We start from the raw sequence: 23,270 nt of genomic DNA, 5'->3' as shown, positions 1-23,270 counted from the left end.
ATTTATGGGGCCATAAATATAATAGTCATTAATAAATCCAGGAGGGAATTCAAGAGAAATGTCTTTACCCAGAGAGTGATGAGAATGTGGAACTCGCTCCCACAAGGAGTAGTTGAGACCAATGGCATATATGTATTTAAGGAGAAGCCAGATAAACATTAGGAGTATATGTCGGAGGAGGCTCGCGTGGATCATAAACCCCGGCTTGGGCCGAATGGCCTGTTTCTGTGCTGTACATTCGATGTAATAACCTGAACAGTCCACCGGCGCGCTCGAGGCCTTCCGTGACCGGTGGGTACCGGAGGGACTGGCGTGCATCATCCCCACCGAAAATAGAATTTTAATTTAATTTAAGTTTCCTTTAAACTTTTTTTGTTATGTTACAGGTTTTATTGGTTCCGATTGTTGACTTTTTTAATGGGCAATTGCCTGTGATAAGGAGAAAAACAAAAATAACATTAACAGTCAAATCAAGGGAATCATCAGCACAACAGATTGAAAGATTAAACAGCAGTACAAGAATTTATAAAACATTCATCCATTCCACGTTCATGTCACCCCAGCTGTCTGCAGGGCCCTGCGTTACAGAACAGTGTGAACTCGCTGGTGTCTCAGCAGGTCATTCGAGTTTTTAAAGCTCTTCCCACAGTCAGAACATGTAAACGCTCTCTCATCAGTGTGAACAAGCTGGTGTGCCAGCAGGTTGGTGGACTGCTAGAATCCCTTCCCACACACAGAGCAGGTGAACTTCCTCTCCCCGGTGTGAACTCACTGGTGTCTGGTCAGAGCCCCGGAGACTTTAAAACTCTTCCCACAGTCAAAACATTTAAAGGGTCTCTCATCAGTGTGAACGTGCTGGTGTGTCAGCAAGTTGGATGAATCAGAGAATCCCTTTCCACACACAGAGCAGGGAAATGGTCTCTCCCCGATGTGAACTCGCTGGTGTCTGGTCAGATCCCCAGAGCTTTTAAAGCTCTTCCCACAGTCAGAACATGTAAACGGTCTCTCATCAGTGTGAACTCGCTGGTGTTGCTTCAGGTCCCCGGCGTATTTAAAGCTCTTCTGACAGACAGAACATTTAAAGGGTTTCTCATCAGTGTGAACTTGCTGGTGATGCTTCAGGTCCCCAGTGCATTTAAAGCTCTTCCCACAGTCAGAACATTTAAATGGTTCCTCATCAGTGTGAACAAGCTGGTGTCTCAGAAGGTGGAATGAATAAACAAATCCCTTCCCACACACGGAGCAGGTGAACAGACTGTGCCCAGTGTGACTGCGCCGATGAACATCTGACGCAGACAGGGAACTGAATCCCTTCCTGCCATCCCCACCTTTACCCAGTTTCTCCCCAGTGTGACGGTGCACGTGTCTCGCCAAGGCAGGCAATCGGCTGAAGGCGAGTCCACACACGGAACACGTGTGCGGTCTGTCGGCGCTGCGATCATTGCTCTCCTTCCATGTGCAAAGGCCGATGATATTCAGGTCCTGATGAATCGAGCGACTCTGTCTGATCCTGACGTGATGTTTGGTCTGAGCTTCCTGCCTGTAAATGCTCCACTTCTAAAACCTTGTAAAAGGAGTGTAGAAAGTAGTAAGAGGGAGAATGTTGCCTCATGTCCCCCTTTCCCAGCCCAGGGGCATTGAAGCTGATTTTCAGGCTCCAGTTGCTGTCCCCAGGTGAGAGCAGCTCAGTCAGCACAGAGCTGGGGCTGGAATCTGGGAGAGGGGCCGCAGGCAGCACAGAGCTGGGGCTGGAATCTGGGAGAGGGGCCGCAGGCAGCACAGAGCTGGGGCTGGAATCTGGGAGAGGGGCCGCAGGCAGCACACAGCTGGGGCTGGAATCTGGGAGAGGGGCCGCAGTCAGCACAGAGCTGGGGCTGGAATCTGGGAGAGGGGCCGCAGGCAGCACACAGCTGGGGCTGGAATCTGGGAGAGGGGCCGCAGGCAGCACAGAGCTGGGGCTGGAATCTGGGAGAGGGGCTGCAGGCAGCACAGAGCTGGGGCTGGAATCTGGGAGAGGGGCCGCAGGCAGCACAGAGCTGGGGCTGGAAGCTGGGAGAGGGGCTGCAGGCAGCACAGAGCTGGGGCTGGAATCTGGGAGAGGGGCCGCAGGCAGCACACAGCTGGGGCTCGAATCTGGGAGAGGGGCCGCAGGCAGCACAGAGCTGGGGCTGGAAGCTGGGAGAGGGGCCGCAGGCAGCACAGAGCTGGGGCTGGAATCTGGGAGAGGGGCCGCAGGCAGTGGGCTTGGCAAAAAGGCAATCACTGATTGAATAATAAACAGGGGTAAGGGGACACTAACCTCACGTCATATATATCTATAGCTTAAGTAGACACATTTTAAGCCAAACGATGGGACCGATGTCTGCAATTCCTGTGCCATGCGGGAACTCCGGGACGCTTCACGTGTCCTGGTGAACCACAGGTGCAGGAAGTGCCTCCAGTGGCTGGAACTCGAGCTCAGGGTCTCTGAGCTTGGGGAGTGGCTGGAGTCACTGCTGGGCAGACGGGAGGCTGAGAGTTTCCTGGAGCGCACGTTCCAGGAGGTGGTCACCCCGCAGCCGCAGAGAGTTCGTGGGAATTGGGATGGCAGGAATGACGCATGAGGAGAGATTGGGTCGATTGGGCTTATACTTGCTGGAGTTTAGAAGAATGAGAGGGGATCTCATTGAAACTTATAAAATTCTAACAGGACTAGACAGACTAGATGCAGGAAGAATGATCCCGATGGCGAGGGAGTCCAGAACCAAGGGGTCACAGTCTAAGGGGTAAGCCATTTAGGACAGAGATGAGGAGGAATTTCTTCACCCAGAGAGTGGTGAACCTGTGGAATTCTCTACCACAGAAGGCAGTTGAGGCCAATTCATTAAATATATTCAAGAAGGAGTCAGATATATTTCTTAAGGCTAAAGGGATCAAGGGATATGGGGAGAAAGCAGGGACAGGGTACTGAGTTTGGATGATCAGCCATGATCTCATTGAATGGCGGAGCAGGCTAAAGGGGCCGAATGGCTACTCCTGCTCCTATCTTCTATGTTTCTATATAATTTAACTGGGTGGCCACCCAGCAGGGTTTGAGGAGGCAAGGCAGTGCAGGAATCCCCCGGGAGTGCGGCGCTCTGAAACCGGTTTTCAGTGCTGAATCCCGGTGAGGGTGATGACACCTCGGGGGGAGAGTGCAGTCTAGAGTGCATCCACTGCACAGTGGGGCAAGGCCAATTTCAGTGGGATGAGAATGGATCGAGCCCGGGTAAATTGGAATCAAAGATTGGCAGAAAAAACTGTAGAGGAACAATGGGCTGCCTTTAAAGAGGAAATAATTCAGGTACAGTCGAGGTACATTCCCACTAAGGGGAAATGTAGGGCAACTAAAGTCAGAGCTCCCTGGATGACAAAAAAGATAGATAGCAAGATGAAGCAGAAAAAGAGCATGTATGACAGACGTCAGGTCGAGAATACATCTGAGAATCAGGCTAAATATAGAAAGTTCAGAGCAAAAGAGAAAAAGAAAATACGAGGGGCAAAGAGAGGGTATGAGAATAGAATGGCAGCTAACATAAAAGGTAATCCAAAAGTCTTCTATAGGTATTCTGCCCTCGCAACGCGATCCTATGCAGAGCTAGACAGACAGCGAACAACTTGATATCTTCCCATAAAAATCACAAGGCTTGATTTTTCTTGTAAAACTTTACTGAAAGATTCTTATTGTAAAACTGTAATACAATACAGAAATGGAAGCACACATTAGTATACAAACGCATAACTGATATGTATACACAAATTTAGGTACGCCTGGGCAACACAGTACATTTGGCAACGAATATACATTTAGCAAGCTGGAAGGCATTCTTTTAAATTAGCCCTGTACATAGTGTATCAAATACGGCTACTAGTTAACCAGCTAGACAGAGAAAAGTTACAACTAAACATTTTCTACAACATACAGTGTACGCTAATCATCTATAGCACTCTAAAATACTTACAGACAAACAATTTCCAAGACTCAAGCATGGGGACAATACAACTGAGGAGCACCGTGGCGCAGGTCCTGTTCCGGCGGAGGCTCCACGAGGAATGAGCTCGCAGTCCCGTGGGGAGCGTGATGACCTCATCACGCTCGGGGTTGTGACATCATCACGTTTGCCGGTCGTTGTGTCGCTGGCCGTTGGGGCCTAAGTCGGGAGCGGGAGCTGGAGGCCAGGCTGAGCCGGTGCTTGCCGCGGGAGCGGAAGCTAGCGGCGCTCCCGGCGGCTGATCGATGCGGCCGAAGACGCTAGGCCGGGCTGTGCCGGCGGCCTTTCTGGAGGGCCGAGTCGGGCCGGCAGCCACCTCACGCACGTCACGTCGTATGTGACGTGACGTCAGCATGCTAAGGCGCGTCTTAAAGGGGCAATGGCCCTAAAAGGTGAGTTAAAGGGGCAACGGCTCTAACAGGTAAGTTATACATATATAAGTAGGTTATGTATATACAGTAAGGTTAAGTTAGAGGGAGAGACAGCACACTCCCCGCTTGGTACAATCCCATTTGTACCACTACAGACACAAAATAAACCTGAAGAGAACGTCCTTCGGCAGCGACATACTCAGAGTCCGTTCTCTGGCTTTCTTCGGAAAGGAGGACTACGATCTCTGAGACTGGCCTCGGAAACACTTTGACAGTCCCCTTCTTGATGATCTTCACCTCCACCTTGCGGACCCTCTTGTCCCTGCTCGGCAGAGTTTTGACGACCAGTCCCACTGGCCATTCGTTTGTGTGCTTGGCTGTCTTTCAGCAAGACGGCATCTCTCACTTTGACATTCGGCTTGTCTTCTGTCCATTTCCTACGGCTCTGTAGGGTGGACAAATACTCTCCTCTCCATCTCTTCCAAGGAGTGTCTGCAAGACACTGTACTTGTTTCCATAGCTTCCCGTGCAGCTCGGCCATGTCGAAGTTTCCAGAGGGAGCTGAAATAGAACTCATCTTTTGAGTCAGGAGCATCGCTGGGGTGAGGACTGCAGGCATGTCTGGGTCGGTGGACACCGGCACCAGGGTTCTCCTGAGCGAGCAGAGGCGCCCCGCAGCCTGCTCCCCGCTACTCGGAAGACGGCGTCCAGGAGAGCGAAACGGCATGGGTGCCACCCAGCTGTGTCCATCGTCCTTGGACCTTTCAAACGCTGAGCATCCTAGGCCATCTGTGCTCACGGTGGGGCCTGCCTCTTCCTCACAGACAGAGGCGGTTGACCTATGATGCTGCGTCATGTCATCGTAGTCCTCCTTTACCTGGATCCTGTTTGGCCATGGGCTGAGACAGGATGTGCGACCGTTGTGCAACACGTTTGCTTTGTAGACGCTGACATCCGCTGGTTTGTGGACTGTTCCCAGGCAAACTCCACCCACGAGGACCCATCCCAAGTCAAGCCGCTGCGCATAAGGAGCATCGTGGGGCCCGTTGATATGCTCATGCACCTTGTGCACCCTTAAGATGTCTCTTCCCAAGAGCAGGAGGATTGGAGCGTCCGGGTCCACAGCTGGAATCTTGTTGGCAATTGGCTGTAGGTGGGGCTGATGGCATGCGACATCTGGGGAGGGGATTTCCGTCCTATCCTCTGGCATCATGTCGCACTCAATCAAGGTGGGGAGGGGAAGCTGTAGTTTCCCATCCATGGACTCGATCATGAAGTTCCCAACTCTCCTACCCGTAGTCTCTGTTGTCCCTGCACAGGTTTTTAGCGTGTACAGAGCGGCGCTGGCCTTGACTTCGAAGAGATTGAAGAATTCTGTCTTCGCTGGAGAGTTGTTACTTTGCTCATCGAGCACTGCATACATTTTGATTGCCTTCTCCTTTCTCCCTGCAGGATATGCTTTAACCAAGCAGATTTTGGAGCATGAGCGTGGGCTGCTTGCATTTCCACAAACCTCTGTACACTTGGAGGTGACTGAAGATGTGCTTTGCTCCCCGCTATCCTCTTTGTCGACCGCGGTTGACGGAGGAGGACCTGGATGCAGGGCTGCGATGTGTTTTTCGCTGTTGCACTCAAAGCACTTGATTGTCGCCTTGCAGTCTTTTGCCATGTGCATAGTCGACCCACAGCACCTGAAGCAGATGTGGTTCTTTTTCAGGTATGATGTGCGCTCATCAATAGGCTTGTCTGTAAAGCTTCGACACTTTTTGAGTGGGTGGGGCTTCTTGTGTATTGGACACTGACGATCTGGGTCATCCACTTCATTCCCAGCAGAACTGGATTGGTTGACTGAGGGGTCGGCTGGAACATCTGTTTTGTGCACACTCACAGAGGCTTTATTGCTGTACTTTGTGGATTTCTCTGTTCTCGAAGGAGCGTAACTGCTGGAGGTGGAGAAAGTGAAACTTGGATCATTCCTCACCTTTGCCTGTTGTTGGACGAACCTGGAGAAGAGAGAGAAGGGGGGAAATGCCATTCCATTGTCCTCCTTGTACTTGGATCCCTTAGATATCAATTTCTCTTGAAGGTTGTGGGGGAGCTTTTCCACTATTGGGTTTACCCCACGAGCTGTATACAAATACGAGAGGCCGGTCAGGTAACCTTCTCCCTTGGCACACTCCAGTTCGAGGAGAATGTCGCCCAGTTCTCGGAGCTCGACATTATCTTTGTTGGTTAGCTTCGGAAAGTCCTCAATCTTCTTGAGCAGTGCGTGTTCGATGGCTTCTGGTGTCCCATAACAATCTTCGAGACGTTGCCAAACCAGGTTGAGGCCTGCTGTGGGATTGCTGACGAGCGCTGAGCGAATTCTCTTCGCCTGTTTGGACGACTCAGCTCCGAGCCACTTTGTCATCAGGTCTAGTTCTTCTCTGGCTGACAGATTCAAGTCCTTGGTGGTACTCAGGAAGGACGCTTTCCATGACCAATAATTTTCGGGACGGTCATCAAATTCTTGGAGGCCTGAACTTAACAATTCTCGGCGAGTAAGGTACCTAGCGAGGTCTTGTGCACCTTGTGGCTCGGGTGAGGAATGCTTGGCTGGATTGGTCGGGTGTTGTGGAGGTCTCTGCAGGTAAGTCTTACTTGTTTCTTCTCTTTTAAGCTCAGTGTCTCCGTAAACAGGCTGTTTGTTGCTGTGGTGAGTAGCTGGTCCTACGTCGGGGTACCTGGATCTTCCCTTGAAGAACAATTCGGAGTATTGTTGGACATACTCACTTGTACGTTGCACTGGACTGAGGGGCTGTTCCAGATCATATGCTTCATGGCTGGGCTCCCCACGTTCGCTCTCCTTACCTTCTTCATAAGCTGCGGCTTCGGCTTTAGCGGCAGCGGCAGCTCTCTGGCTTTGGAGAATGTGGAGAATGGCAGCGAGGTCAGCTCTCTGCTTCGTAGCACTAGCGTCGAGGTCAGCTTTCTGCTTCATCACACTAGCTTCTTTTTCAGCAAGGGCCAATTGAGCCTGGGCAGCTTCTGCCTTGGCACGTGCTTTGGCGGCTGCAGAAGCTGTCGATGACGACGGTCTGCTGGACTGCCGAGATGATCTAGTGGATACTTTAGAAGACTGTGCTGTCTGCTTCATCACACTAGCGTCGAGGTCGGCTCTCTGCTTCATAAGGTCAGCTTCTTTTTCAGCAAAGGACAATTGGGCCTGGGTAGCTTTTGCCTTGGCACGTGCTTTGGCGGCTGCAGAAGCTGTCGATGATGACGGTCTGCTGGACCGCCGAGATGACCTAGAGAATACTTTAGAGGACTGTGACTTGGCAGCGTTTGCTCGGAAAGGCTCATACTTCTCGATTGGCTGGTCGACGTCCTCTATGGTATATTGTCTTCCTGAGCATAGACTCATGGTAGCTGAGTGGTATCTTCTTGTGCTTGAGCCCGCTGTGCTGTTGTCTTTTTACTATTCTGCCCTCGCAACGCGATCCTATGCAGAGCTAGACAGATAGCGAACAACTTGATATCTTCCCATAAAAATCACAAGGCTTGACTTTTCTTGTAAAACTTTACTGAAAGATTCTTATTGTAAAACTGTAATACAACACAGAAATGGAAGCACACATTAGTATACAAACGCATAACTGATATGTATACACAAATTTAGGTACGCCTGGGCAACACAGTACATCTGGCAATGAATATACATTTAGCAAGCTGGAAGGCATTCTCTTTAAATTAGCCCTGTACATAGTGTATCGAATACGGCTACTAGTTAACCAGCTAGACAGAGAAAAGTTGCAACTAAACATTTTCTACAACATACAGTGTACGCTAATCATCTATAGCATTCTAAAATACTTACAGACAAACAATTTCCAAGACTCAAGCATGGGGACAATACAACTGAGGAGCACCATGGCGCAGGTCCTGTTCCGGCGGAGGCTCCACGAGGAATGAGCTCGCAGTCCCGTGGGGAGCGTGATGACCTCATCACGCTCGGGGTTGTGACGTCATCACGTTTGCCGGTCGTTGTATCGCTGGCCGTTGGGGCCTAAGTCGGGAGCGGGAGCTGGAGGCCAGGCTGAGCCGGTGCTTGCCGCGGGAGCGGAAGATAGCGGCGCTCCCGGCGGCTGATCGATGCGGCCGAAGACGCTAGGCCGGGCTGTGCCGGCGACCTTTCTGGAGGGCCGAGTCGGGCCGGCAGCCGCCTCACGCACGTCACGTCGTACGTGACGTCAGCACGCTAAGGCGCGTCTTAAAGGGGCAATGGCCCTAAAAGGTGAGTTAAAGGGGCAACGGCCCTAACAGGTAAGTTATACATATATAAGTAGGTTATGTACATACTGTAAGGTTAAGTTAGAGGGAGAGACAGCACAATAGGCATATAAATAATAAACAGGTAGTAAGAGGAGGGGTTCGATTAGGGACCAAAAAGGAGACCTACGCATGGAGGCAGAGGGTAAGGCTGAGGAACTAAATCAGTACTTTGCATCTGTCTTCACCAAGGAAGAAGATGCTGCCATAGACATAGTGAAGGAGGAAGTAGACGAGATACTGGATGGGAGAAAAATTGATAAAGACAAGGTACTAGAAAGGCTGGCTGTACTTAAAGTAAATAAGTCACCAGGACCGGATGGGAAGCATCCTAGTACGCTGAGGGAAGTGAAGGAAGAAATAGCAGAGCTACTGGCCATAACCTTCCAAATCCTCATTAGAAACTGGGGTGGTTCCAGAGGACCGGAGGATTGCAAATGTCACACCCTTGTTCAAAAAAGGGTGTAAGGACAAACCCCGCAACCACGGGCCAGTCAGTTTGGCCTCGGTAGTGGGGAAGCTTTTAGAAACAAAAATCAGGGACAAAATTAACAGTGTGGATTAATTAAGGAAAGCCAGCACGGATTTGTTAAAGGCAAATCGTGTTTAACCAACTTGGAGTTTTTTGATGAGGTAACAGAGAGGGTTGATGAGGGCACTGCGGTTGACGTGGTGTGCATGGATTTCCAAGGCGTTCGACAAAGTGCCACATAATAGGCTTACCAGCAAAGTTGAAGCCCATGGAGCAAAAGGGACAGTGGCTGCATGGATAGGGAATTGGCTAAGTGACAGGAAACAGTGAGTAGTGGTGAATGGTTGTTTTTCAGACTGGAGGAAGGTACACAGTGGTGTTCCCAGGGGTCGGTTCTAGGACCACTGCTTTTCTTGATATATATTAATGACTTGGATGTGGGTGTACAAGGCACAATTTCAAAATTTGCAGATGACACAGAACTTGGAAGTATAGTGAACAGTGAGGAAGATAGTGATAGACTTCAAGAGGATATAGACAGGCTGGTGGAATGGGCGGACATGTGACAGATTAAATTTAATGCAGAAAAATGTGAAGTGATACAAGAATGAGGAGAGGAAATCTAAACTAAAGGGTACAATCCTAAAGTGGGTGCATGAACAGAGAGACCGAGGCGTATATGTGCACAAATCATTGAAGGTGGCAGGGCAGGTTGAGAAAGCAGTTAAAAAAGCTTACAGGAACCTGGGTTTCATGAATAGAGGTATAGAGTACAGAAGTGTTGAAATTATGCTGAACCTGTATAAAACACTAGTTCAGCCTCAACTGGAATATTGTGTCCAATTCTGGACACCACACTTTAGGATGGATGTGAAGGCCTTAGAGAGGGTGCAGAAAAGATTTACGAGAATGATTCCAGGGATGAGGGACTTCAGTTACATTGATAGACTGGAGAAGCTGGTGTTGTTCTCCTTGAAGCAGAGAAGATTGAGAGGAGATTTGATAGAGGTGTTCAAAATCAGGAGGGGTCTGGACAGAGTAGATGGAGAGAAACTCTTGCAATTGGCAGAGGGGTCGAGAACCAGAGGACACAGATTTAAGGTGATTGACAAAAGAACCAAAGGCGACATGAGGAAAAACTTTTTACGCAGCGAGTGGTTAGGATCTGGAAATAGTTGAGGCTTGTAATAAGGGAACATCTATAATTATGGGGGATTTTAACTATCATATTAATTGGACAAATCAAATTGGGCAGGGCTGCCTTGAGGATGAGTTCATTGAGTGTATTAGGGATGGGTTTCTTGAGCAGTAACTGAACCGACCAGGGGGCAAGCAACCTTAGATCTGGTCCTGTGTAACGAGACAGGATTAATTAAAAATGTCCTAGTAAAGGATCACCTTGGAATGAGTGACCATAACATGGTTGAATTCCATATTCAATTAGAGGGTGAGAAGGTTGGATCTCAAACAAGCGTGCTAAGCTTGAATAAAGGAGACTATGAAGGTATGAGAGCGGAATTGAGTAGAGTGGATTGGGAAAATAGATTAAAGGGTAAGACGATACATGATCAGTGATGTACATTTAAGGAGTTTTTTTACAACTTCCAAAAAATATATATTCCACTGAGAAGAAAAGGGTGTAAAAGAAAAGACAGCCATCCGTGGCTAAGTAAAGAAATTAAGGATAGTATTCAACTAAAAACAAGGGCATATAAGGTAGCCAAATCTAGTGGGAGGATACAGGATTGGGAAAACTTTAAAAGACAGCAAAAAATAACAAAAAGATTGATTAAGAAAGGGAAGATAGATTATGAAAGTAAATTAGCAAAAAATATAAAAACAGATAGTAAGAGTTTTTATAGTTATATAAAAAGAAAAAGGGTGGCTAAAGTAAATGCTGGTCCCTGAGAGGATGAGACCGGGAAATTAATGGTGGGAAATATGGAGATGGCAAAAACACTGAATGAATATTTTATATCAGTCTTTACAGCAGAAGACACTAAGAATATCCCAACACTGGACAAACAGGGGGCTAAAGGGGGGGAGGAGCTAAACACGATCAAAATCACTAAGGAAGTGGTACACGGTAAAATAATGGGACTCAAGGCGAATAAGTCACCTGGACCTGATGGCTTACATCCTAGGGTCTTGAGGGAAGTGGCAGTAGGGATTGTGGATGCATTGGTAATAATTTTCCCAAACACCCTGGACTCGGCAAATGTCCCGGCAGACTGGAAAACTGCTAATGTAACACCCTTATTTAAAAAGGGCAGTAGACAGAAGGCTGGAAACTATAGATCGGTTAGCCTAACATCTGTGGTAGGTAAAATTTTGGAGTCCATTATTAAGGAGACAGTAACAGGACATTTGGATAATCATAATTTAATAGGACAAAGTCAGCATGGTTTTATGAAGGGGAGGTCATGTTTGACAAATTTGCTGGAGTTCTTTGAGGAAGTAACATATAGGGTGGATAAAGATGAACCAGTGGACGTAGTGTATTTAGACTTCCAAAAGGCATTTGACAAGGTGCTACACAAAAGATTATTGCTTAAGATAAAAAATCACGGGATTGAGGGGGATCAGCCAGTTGTCGTGGTACATGTAGGTACCAACGATGTAGGTAAAAAGAGGGAGGAGGTCCTACAAGCTGAATTTAGGGAGTTAGGAGCTAAATTGAAAAGTAGGACCTCAAAGGTAGTAATCTCTGGATTGCTACCAGTGCCACGAGCTAATAAGTTTAGAGAGAGTAAGATAGATAAGCTAAATACGTGGCTTGAGCAGTGGTGCAAGGGAGAGGGATTTAAATTCCTGAGGCATTGGAACCAGTTCTTGGGGAGGAGTGACCTGTACCAAGGGGACGGTCTACACCTGAACTGTGAGGGAGCCGATGTCCTCGGGGTAATATTTTCTAGGGCGGTTCGGGAGGATTTAAACTAATTTGGCAGGGGGATGGGAACCTAGGTAGTGGAAAAGAGGGAAGTCATATGAAGTCAGAAATAGATGGTAGAAAGGTGAGAAGCAATAAGCAAAGGAGAGAAACACAAAGGGCCAAACTAATTCATAATGAGAGTGTGAAAAAAGCAAGCCTGAAGGCTTTGTATCTTAATGCTAGAAGCATTAGGAACAAGGTGGATGAATTAGTTGTGGAAATAGAGGTAAACAAGTATGATTTGATTGGGATTACAGAAACGTGGCTGCAGGGTGGGCAAGGCTGGGAACTTAACATCCAGGGATATACAATATTTAGGAAGGATCGGCAAAAAGGTAGGGGAGGTGGGGTAGCATTGCTGGTAAAGGAGGGGATTAATGCAATGGAAAGGAAGGATATTAACTCGGATGAAACGGAATCTGTATGGGTAGAAATGAGAAATAGCAAGGGGAGGAAAACGTTAGTGGGTGTGATATATAGGCCTCCAAATAGTAATATGGAGGTGAGGGAAGGCATAAAAAGGGAAATTAGAGAAGCGTGCGATAAGAGCACAGCTGTCATCATGGGTGACTTTAATTTACATATTGATTGGACTACCCAAATTAGTAAAAATTCTGAGGAGGAGGAATTCCTGGAATGTTTTCGGGACGGTTATCTGGACCAATATGTCGAGGAGCCGACTCGAGATCAGGCCATTTTAGACTGGGTATTGTGCAATGAGAAGGGACTTATCAGCAATCTTCTTGTACGAGGCCCCTTGGGTCAGAGCGATCATAATATGATCGAGCTCTCAGTCGAGATGGAGAGTGAGGAAATTGAATCAGAGACTAAGGTCCAGAACTTAAATAAAGGGAATTACGAGGGTATGAGACGGGAATTGGGTAAGATTGATTGGGTGGTGTTTCTGGGGGGATTGACAGTGGATAGACAATGGCAAGCATTCAAAGATAGAATGGAAGAATTCCAGAACATGTTTATACCGGTTTGGCATAAAAATAAACCTAAAAAGGTGACTCAACCGTGGATAACGAGGGAAATTAGGGACAGCATAAAATCAAAAAAAGGGCATATCAACTGGCAAAAAAAAGCACCAGACCGGAAGATTGGGGGCAGTACAGGATACAGCAAAAGAGGACAAAGGGATTAATCAGGAAGGGGAAAATAGAATACGAAAGTAAACTTGCAGCAAACATAAAGACAGACTGCAAAAGCTTTTATCGGTATATCAGGAGGAAAAGACTGGTAAAATCCCAAGTCGGTCCCTTGCAGTCCGATTCGGGAGAATATATAATGGAGAATAAGGAAATGGCAGACCAATTAAACTCATACTTTGGTTCTGTATTCACAAAGGAGGACACAAATAACCTCCCAGGAATATCGGCAAACATAGGGACTAATGAGAGGGAGGAGCTGACAGAAATTAGTATCTCTAGGGATATGGTGTTGGGTAAGTTGAGGGGACTGAAGGCCGACAAATCCCCGGGGCCTGATAAACTACATCCTAGGGTACTTAAGGAGGTGGCCCTGGAGATAGCAGATGCTCTAAGGATCATCTTCCGGAACTCCATTGACTCGGGAACAGTACCCGTGGATTGGAGGCTAGCTAATGTTACCCCAATATTTAAAAAGGGGGGTAGAGAGAAAGCAGGGAATTATAGACCAGTAAGCCTTACATCGGTTGTGGGCAAAATGCTAGAGTCCATTATTAAGGATAAAATAGCGGAGCACTTGACAAATGGGGAAAGGATCGGACAGAGTCAACATGGATTTACAAAGGGTAAATCGTGTTTGACTAATCTGCTGGAATTTTTTGAGGAGGTAACTGGTAGAATAGATGGGGGAGAGCCAGTGGATGTGGTGTACCTTGACTTCCAGAAAGCCTTCGATAAGGTTCCACACCAAAGATTATCATGCAAAATTAAGGCTCATGGGATTGGGGGCAAAGTATTAACGTGGATAGAGAACTGGCTGGCGGATAGAAAACAGAGAGTTGGAATAAACGGCTCGTTTTCGGAGTGGCAGGCAGTGACCAGCGGGGTGCCGCAAGGATCTGTCCTGGGACCCCAGCTGTTCACAATATATATAAATGATCTGGATCAGGGAATTGGATGCAATATTTCCAAATTCGCTGACGACACTAAACTAGGAGGAGGGGTGGGCTCTGATGAGGATGTCAGGAGGCTACAGTGTGATTTGGACAGGTTGGGGGAATGGGCGGATACGTGGCAGATGCACTATAATGTGGATAAATGCGAGGTTATCCACTTTGGGGGTAAAAACAGGAGGGTAGATTATTATCTAAATGGCAATAGATTGGGAGATGGGGAAGTGCAGAGGGACCTGGGTGTTCTTGTGCACCAGTCACTGAAGGAGAGCATGCAGGTGCAACAGGCGATTAAGAAGGCAAATGGTATGTTGGCCTTCATATCAAGGGGGTTCGAGTATAGGAATAGGGATACCTTACTACAGCTGTACAAGGTGCTGGTGAGACCGCATCTGGAGTATTGTGTACAGTTTTGGTCGCCCCATCTGCGGAAGGATGTTCTTGTCATGGAAAGAGTGCAACGGCGATTCACCAGGCTGATACCTGGAATGGCGGGAATGACCTACGAAGAGAGATTAAATAGTTTGGGCTTGTACTCACTGGAGTTTAGAAGATTGAGAGGGGATCTCATCGAAACATATAAAATTATGGCAGGCCTGGACAGGCTGAATTCAGAGAGAATGTTTCCAATGGCCGGGGAGCACAGAACCAGGGGCCACAGTCTAAAAATAGCGGGCAAATCATTTAAAACAGAGATGAGGAAGAATTTCTTCACTCAAAGAGTGGTGAGCCTGTGGAATTCCCTGCCACAGAGGGCTGTGAAGGCTAATTCAATAAATATTTTCAAGAGAGAATTGGATATATTTCTGAAGGCTAAGGGGATTAAGGGTTACGGAGAAAAGGCGGGGACGGGGTACTGAACTGGTAAGATCAGCTATGATCTCAGACGAAGATCAGCCATGATCTCATTGAATGGCGGAGCAGGCTCGAAGGGCCGAATGGCCTACTCCTGTTCCTATCTCTATGTATCTATGTATATTCTGGCATGGATAGAGGATTGGCTATCTAACAGAAGGCAGAGAGTTGGGATAAATGGTTCATTCTCAGACTGGCAATCAGTAACTAGTGGTGTTCCGCAGGGGTCAGTGCTGGGTCCCCAACTCTTTACAATCGATATTAACGATTTGGAGGAGGGGACCGAGTGTAACATATCAAAGTTTGCAGATGATACTAAGATGGGAGGGAAAGTAGTGAGTGAGGAGGACATAAAAAACCTGCAAGGGGACATCGACAGGCTAAGTAAGTGGGCAGAGATTTGGCAGATGGAATACAATACTGGAAAGTGTGAGGTTATGCACTTTGGCAGGAAAAATCATCGAGCAAGTTATTATCTTAATGGCAAGAAATTAAAAGTACTGAAGTACAAAGGGATCTGGGGGCCCTGGTGCACGAAACTCAAAAGGTTAGTATGCAGGTGCAGCAAGTGATTAAGAAGGCCAATGGAATGTTGGCTTTCATTGCTAGGGGGATAGAATATAAAAATAGGGAGGTATTGCTTCAGTTGTACAAGGTATTGGTGAGACCGCACCTGGAATACTGCGTACAATTTTGGTGTCCATACTTAAGAAAGGACATACTTGCTCTCGAGTCAGTACAAAGAAGGTTCACTCGGTTAATCCCGGGGATGAGTGGATGGACATATGAGGAGAGGTTGAGTAGATTGGGACTCTACTCATTGGAGTTCAGAAGAATGAGAGGCGATCTTATTGAAACAAACAAGATTGTGAAGGGTTTGGATCAGGTGGATGCGGGGAGGATGTTCCCGATGATGGGTGAAACTGGAACTAGGGGGCATAGTCTTAGAATTAGGGGCTGCTCGTTCAAAACTGAGATGAGGAGGAACTACTTCACTCAGAGGGTGGTAGGTCCATGGAATATGCTGCCCCAAAAAGCTGTAGAAGCTACATCATTACATAAATTTAAAACAGAAATAAGACAGTTTCCAAGAAGGGAATTAAGGGTTACAGGGAGCGGGCAGGAATTTGGATATGAGTTTAGGTTCGGATCGGTCATGGCCCTGTGGGTAGCGGAGCGGGCCCAGGGGCCGTGTAGCCTGATCCTGCTCCTATTTCGTGTGTCTAATTCTGTTAGATTCAGGAGATGGTTCTGTGATAGTAGATTGGCGGTTAGGATCAGATCAGCCATGATCTTATTGAATTTCGGAGCAGGCTCGAGGGGCCGATTGGCCTACTCCTGCTCCTATTTCTTATGTGCTTATGGAATGCACTGCCTGAAAGGGTGGTGGAGGCAGATTCAATCACTGCTTTCAAAAGGGAATTGGATAAGCCCCTGAAAGAGAAATATTGCAGGACTTCAGATTCTTGGGGCAGGAGGGACCAGTTCTGGGGCAGGAGGGACCTGTACAAGGTGGACGGGTTACACCACAACAGAGCTGGGACCAATGTCCTCATGGGACGATTAACTAGTGCTGTGGGGGGAGGGTTTAAATTAATTAGACAGGGGGATGGGCACCAGGATGAAACATTAGAGAGGAGAAACAAGGTGAAGAGAGGACTGGGAGAGACAAGTAGCACTAGAGGGACAGAATTGCTGGTCATCTTCCAAAATTTGATAGACTCTATAACAGTTCCCATGTATTGGAGAGTAGCTAATGTTACCCCACTATTCAAAAAAGGTGGTAGAGAGAAAACGGGAAATTATGGACCGGTAAGCCTGACATCGGTAGTGGGGAAAATGCTAGAGTCCATTATAAAAGATGTAATAGCAGAGCACTTGGAAAACGGTGACAGGATTGGACAAAGTCAACATGGATTTACAAAAGATAAATCGTGCTAGACTAATCTACTGGAATGTTTTGAGGATGTAACTGATAAAATAGATAAGGGAGAACCAGTGGATGTGGTGTATTTGGATTTTCAGAAGGCTTTCGATAAGGTCCAGCATAAGAGATTAGCGTGTAAAGTTAAGGCACATGGGATTGGGGGCAAGGTACTGACTTGGATAAAGAACTGGTTGGCAGACAGGAAGCAAAGAGTTGGAATAAACGGCTCTTTTTCCGAGTGGCAGGCAGTAACTAGTGGGGTACCGGAGGGGTCGGTCCTAGGACCCCAGCTATTCACAATATATATTAATGATCTAGACGAGGGAACTAGATGTAATATCTCCAAGTTTGCAGACGACACAAAGCTCGGTGGGTGTGTGTGCTGTCAGAAGGATGCCGAGAAACTCCAGTATGATTTGGATAGGTTGGAGGATTGGGCAGATGCACTATAATGTGGATAAATGTGAGGTTATCCACTTTGGTGGCAAAAACAGGAAGGCAGATTATTATCTGAACGGCAATAGATTGGGAGAAGGGGAAGTGCAATGAGACCTGGGTGTCCTTGTGCACCAGTCGCTGAAGGTAAGCATGCAGGTGCAGCAGGCGGTTAAGAAGGCAAATGGTATGTTGGCCTTGATAGCGAGAGGATTCGAGTACAAGAACAAGGATGTCTTGCTGCAGTTGTACAGGGCCTTGGTGAGACCACACCTTGAGTATTGTGTGCAGTTTTGGTCGCCTTATCTGAGGAAGGATGTTCTTGCCATGGAGGGAGTGCAGCGAAGATTTACCAGACTGATACCTGGGATGGCAGGAATGATGTATGAGGAGAGATTGGGTCCATTGGGCTTGTACTTGCTGGAGTTTAGAAGAATGAGGGGGGATCTCATTGAAACTTATAAAATTCTAACAGGACTGGACAGACTGGATGCAGGAAGGATGCTCCCGATGGCCGGGGAGTCCAGAACCAGGGGTCATAGTCTAAGGAAAAGGAGTAAGCCATTTAGGACTGAGATGAGGAGGAATTTCTTCACCCAGAGAGTGGTGAACCTGTGGAATTCTCTACCACAGAAGGCAGTGGAGGCCAATTCATTAAATATATTCAAGAAGGAGTTGGTTATATTTCTTAAGGCTAAAGGGATATGGGGAGAAGGCAGTGACAGTGTACCAAAATTGGATAATCAGCCATGATCTCATTGAATGGTGGACCAGGCTCGAGGGGCCGAATGGCCTACTCCTGCTCCTATCTTCTATGTTTCTATGAACCCCAGCACCAGGCCCCTATGGGGAATAGTTATGCAGATCTAGCCGCAAAAGTAACTGCGGAATAAATGCAACCAGAGGACGCGTTCAAAAATGAAATAAATATGGTCATGATAGTCATTGGGTTACAGGAAGTGAATATAATGGAGCTGCAAGAAAATACTAGTAAAGAGCAAAAGGAGAAATGGAGACAAGCTGGCGCGCAATTACAAGATGGAATTTGGAAATGGGGCCCACGTAACCAGGGTGGCAGCACCGGAATGTTGTAGACAACAACTGATGGCGCTATACGATGGTGTAACACATACTGGCAGAAGTAACATGTTGCACCTACTGACACAGTACTGGTGGTGGCCAAAGATAGGTCAGGAAGTAGTGAAATATTGCCACCGCTGTATAATATGCACAAGAATAATGTAGGACAGAGATGTCGAGTTAGAGTAGCAAACCAACCCAGGCCCCAAGGACCCTGGGAAAACTTACAAATTGACTTCACCGGCCCCTTAGCGCAGGACCGGGGGAAGAAATATTGCCTGGTAATAATTGACCAATTTACCAGGTGGGTGGAAGCCTTTGCCACCCGAGACTGCTCTGCAAAAACAGTTGCACTAATATTGGCTACCGAGGTTATACCCGGTTGGGGAGTGCCTCTGCAAATTGACTCAGACAACGGCACCCATTTCACCAGCAAAATAATGAAAGAAATCTGTAAGCTGCTACATGTGACACAAAAATACCACATACCATATCACCCCCAGAGCTCGGGGATGGTAGAAAAAATGAATAGGACACTGAAAAATGCACTGACAAAAGCCATCCAAGAAACAGGGAAGCGATGGTCGGAATTATTACCCAGCATATTAATGAGGCTGTGAGCCACCCCAGGACGAATGACCAGACTGACCCCCCATGAATTAATTACAGGACGAGCTATGAGACTACCAGAGGATTTGGCTGGAGGGGTGGGAGAACCAGGACCAGTGCAAGATAGATTAAGGCGATACTTAGTACAACTAAATCAAGAGGTACAAGCACTAAATAAAGAAGTAAGGAACCAACAACAGATTAAACATCTAGAAAGGCAGAATGCTGGACTTAAACCAGCCGAGTTGCCCAGAATAGGTCAACAAGTAATGACGCAAGTTATCGGAAGAAAGGGAATGGGCCCCGTTGGATGGGGCCATGTACTGTATTAATGACAAGTGATACGTGTGTTTGTCTACAGGAACCGATGGGTATGCGATGGAAGCAATGGACCCAAGTGAAACCATTTAACACTAAAGACCCCCATTCTACCCTCTCCTCTAGGGTAAAGAGCTCGGAAGACGACCAGACCACTGTTTAAATTACAGATAAACATGGATCCAGTCGACCCTTTATATCAGAGGGTCCGTCTCGGGGAGAAGAAGCTCTCCCGGTTTACCCTCACACCTGAGAACTCATTTTTAATGTGGAAGCAAGTCATCCTCGGTTCCAAGGGACTGCCTAAGAAGAAAGAAGAAGATATAATTGGAGTAAGAGTTCTGTAATCCTGTATTCAAATCCTCTTGTAATGAAGGCCAGCATACCATTTGCCTTCTTTACTGCCTTTCACGACCACCGGACGTCCCAAAGCGCTTTACAGCCAATGAAGTACTTTTGAAGTGTATTCACTGTTGTAATGTGGGAAACGCGGCAGCCAATTTGCACACAGCAAGCTCCCACAAACAGCAATGTGATAATGACCAGACAATGTTTTTTCGTCATGTTGATTGAGGGATAAATGTTGGGCTCAAAACACCGGGGATAACTTCTTCGAAATAGCACCACGGGATCTTTTACGTCCACCTGAGTGGGCAGACGGGGGCCTCGGTTTAACGTCTCATCCATAGGACGGCACCTCCGACACTGCAGCGCTCCTTCATTACTGCCCCTCCGACAATATGGCTCTCCCTCAGTACTGCCCCCCCCGACAGTGCGGCGCTCCCTCAGCACCGCACTGGAGTGTCAGCCTCGCTTGATATGCTCAAATTCCTGGAGAGGGATTTGAACCCACAACCTTCTGACTCTGCTATCCACTGAGCCACAGCTGACTCCAGTCTTTTACACAGTTTCATCATAACTTCCTTGCTTTTGCACTCTACCCCTCTCCTAAAGCAGGAGAGTTATGATGAATTGTTAAACAGTTTTTTTGCCGAGTGACCAAGGCTGTCTGTAGGAAACAATTTTGCATTTCAAAGAAGCTTGTATTGTGAAGCTTGTGCCCCATTGCCAGGCCCGCGGCCTGCGGCTCCTCTCCCAGATTCCAGCCCCAGCTCTGTGCTGCCTGCGGCCCCTCTCCGTGATTCCAGCCCCAGCTCTGTGCTGCCTGCGGCCCCTCTCCCAGATTCCAGCCCCAGCTCTGTTCTAACTGTGGCCCCTCTCCCAGATTCCAGCCCCAGCTCTGTGCTGCCTGTGGCCCCTCTCCCAGATTCCAGCCCCAGCTCTGTGCTGCCTGTGGCCCCTCTCCCAGATTCCAGCCCCAGCTCTGTGCTGCCTGAGCTGCTCTCACCTGGGGTCAGCGAGTCACAATCGGGCCCAGCTCTCCTGAGCTGGAGAGGAGGACCGCCTCCTTGCCGCGCCGCCATTGGTTGGAGGCCCCCCCCTCGTCCTATTGGTCAGAGCTCCCGTCAGTCACAGGCCGGGTCGGGCCTCCATCCACCTGATTGGGCCTCTTCTTCTGAAGACGTCACAATCGGGCCCCAGCCTCAGCGCCGGGGCGGAAGGTCCTGCCCCCTAGCCGCGCCGCCATTGGTTGGAGGATCAGGCCGCCCAGCTCAGTCCTCCCAGCTCAGCCCTTTTCCTATTGGTCAGCACTCCCGTCAGTCAGAATCACATTGCTCCGGCTCAATCCGCCACTCCGCGCGGGTCAATCCGCTCCGCTCGGCGTCCGCGGAGGTCCGCCCGCCCCGACTCCCAGGTTTGGTTTTTCTCGTATTTTACTTTATAATCTCGCTCTCCGCTCCCCCCCTCACCCCGATTTAAATCGATTCCCCAACACTTGACTTTACCCCGGCCGCTGATTCCGCCTTTTCCCCGGGCCCGGCCTTCCGTCTACTCCCACGAGGCCCCGCACAGGTGCACTGGCAGCCTGGTGGTGTGGTGAGGGGGCCGAATGAGCATGCGCGGCCCCGCCTCACCACATTTAAAGGGACACCCCACCCCCTCCACATTTAACGAGACCCCCAACCCCTCCCCCTCCACATTTAACGAGACCCCCAACCCCTCCCCCTCCACATTTAACGGGACCCCCTCCCCCCTTCACATTTAAAGGGACCCCTCCCCCATCACATTTAAAGGGGCACCCACCCCCTCCACATTTAAAGGGACCCCCTCCCCCCTCCACATTTAAAGGGACACCCACCCCCTCCACATTTAATGGGACACCCACCCCCTCCACATTTAATGGGACACCCACCCCCTCCACAGTTAAAGGGACACACACCCCCTCCACATTCAATGGGACACCCACCCCCTCCACATTTAATGGGACACCCACCCCCTCCACATTTAAAGGGACACCCACCCCCTCCACATTTAAAAGGACAACCACCCCCTCCACATTTAAAGGGACAACCACCCCCTCCACATTTAAAGGGAAACCCACCCCTCCACATTTAATGGGACACCCACCTCCTCTACATTTAAAGGGACTCCCTCCCCCTCTCTCATGTGTTCTTCAGATTAAACAAAGAAGAAACATAGAAGATAGGAAGAGGAGTCGGCGCTTCGGCCCCTCGAGCCTGCTCCGCCATTCAATGAGATCATGGCTGAGCATCCAAATTCAGTACTCTGTCCCTGCTGTCTCCCCATATCCCTTGATCCCTTTAGCCTCAATAAATATATCTAACTCCTTCTTGAATATATTTAATGAATTGGCCTACTGCCTACGGCCTCTGTCCTAAATGGCTTACCCCTTATCCTTAGACTTAGAGATGAGGAGGAATTTCTTCACCCAGAGAGTGTTGAACCTGTGGAATTCTCTACCACACAAGGCAGTTGAGGCCAATTCATTAAATGTATTCAAGAAGGAGTTAGATATATTTCTTAAGGCTAAAGGTATCAAGGGATATGGGGAGAAGACAGGGACAGGGTACTGAATTTGGATGATCAGTCATGATCTCATTGAATGGCGGAGCAGGCTCGAGGGGCCGAATGGCCTACTCCTGCTCCTATCTTCAATGTTTCTATGCGACCCCTGGTTCTGGAATCCATGAACATCGGCAACATGCTTCCTGCATCTAGTCTGTGTAGTCCTGTTAGAATTTTATACGTTTCAATGAGATCCCCTCTCATTCTTCTAAACTCCAGCGAGTACAAGCCCAATCGACCCAATCTCTCCTCATACGTCATTCCTGCCATCCCAGGTATCAGTCTGGTGAATCTTCGCAGCACTCCTTCCATGGCAAGAACATCCTTCCTCAGATAAGGCGACCAAAACTGCACTCAATACTCAAGGTGTGGTCTCACCAAGGCCCTGTACAACTGCAGCAAGACATCCTTGTTCCTGTACTCAAACCCTCTCGCTATGAAGGCCAACATACCATTTGCATTCTTAACCGCCTGCTGCACCTGCATGCTTACTTTCAGCGACTGATGCACAAGGACGCCCAGGTCTCGTTGCACATCCCCTTCTCCCAATCTATTGCCATTCAGATAATAATCTGCCTTCCTGCTTTTGACACCAAAGTGGATAACCTCGCATTTATCCACGTTATATTGCATCTTCCATGCTTCTGCCCAATCACCCAACCTGACCAAATAATACTGGAGTTTCTTGGTATCCTCCTCACAGCACACACGCCCACCGAGCTTTGTGTCGTCTGCAAACTTGGAGATATTACATCTAGTTCCCTCATCCAGATCATTAATATATATTGTGAATAGCTGGGGTCCAAGGACCGATCCCTGTGGTACCCCACTAGTCATTGCCTGCCACTCGGAAAAAGAGCCGTTTATTCCAACTCTTTGCTTTCTGTCTGCCAACCAGTTCTCTATCCAAGTCAATACATT

General features: G+C 48.2%; 1 protein-coding gene across 5 annotated transcripts in view; it reads right to left on the bottom strand.

Annotated features, from left to right (window-relative positions):
- Positions 1-3,676: 3,676 nt before the first annotated feature.
- The window catches only part of LOC147093865 (uncharacterized), a 31,242-nt gene continuing 11,648 nt past the window's right edge, over positions 3,677-23,270 (bottom strand). Inside the window, exons 1-3 of one of the 5 annotated variants that reach the window (XM_085974365.1) lie at positions 20,770-20,932; positions 8,238-8,647; positions 3,677-7,966 (exon numbers count right to left, since the gene is read on the bottom strand). In XM_085974365.1, coding sequence (XP_085830491.1) covers positions 4,581-7,784 — 3,204 coding nt within the window. In that variant the 5' untranslated portion in view covers positions 7,785-7,966; positions 8,238-8,647; positions 20,770-20,932 and the 3' untranslated portion in view covers positions 3,677-4,580. Of the gene's footprint in view, positions 7,967-8,237; positions 9,828-20,769; positions 20,933-21,268; positions 21,305-23,270 lie in introns of those variants that run through there. The other 4 variants (XM_085974366.1, XM_085974368.1, XM_085974367.1 and 1 more) reach the window with 4 other exon arrangements.

The sequence above is a fragment of the Somniosus microcephalus genome, unplaced genomic scaffold (genome assembly GCF_052327205.1).
Source record: "Somniosus microcephalus isolate GS21.2 unplaced genomic scaffold, FLI_Smic_1.0 unresolved_chr1, whole genome shotgun sequence".
In the NCBI taxonomy this organism is placed as follows: Eukaryota; Metazoa; Chordata; class Chondrichthyes; order Squaliformes; family Somniosidae; genus Somniosus; species Somniosus microcephalus.
This window is presented reverse-complemented; position numbering and strand designations above follow the sequence as displayed.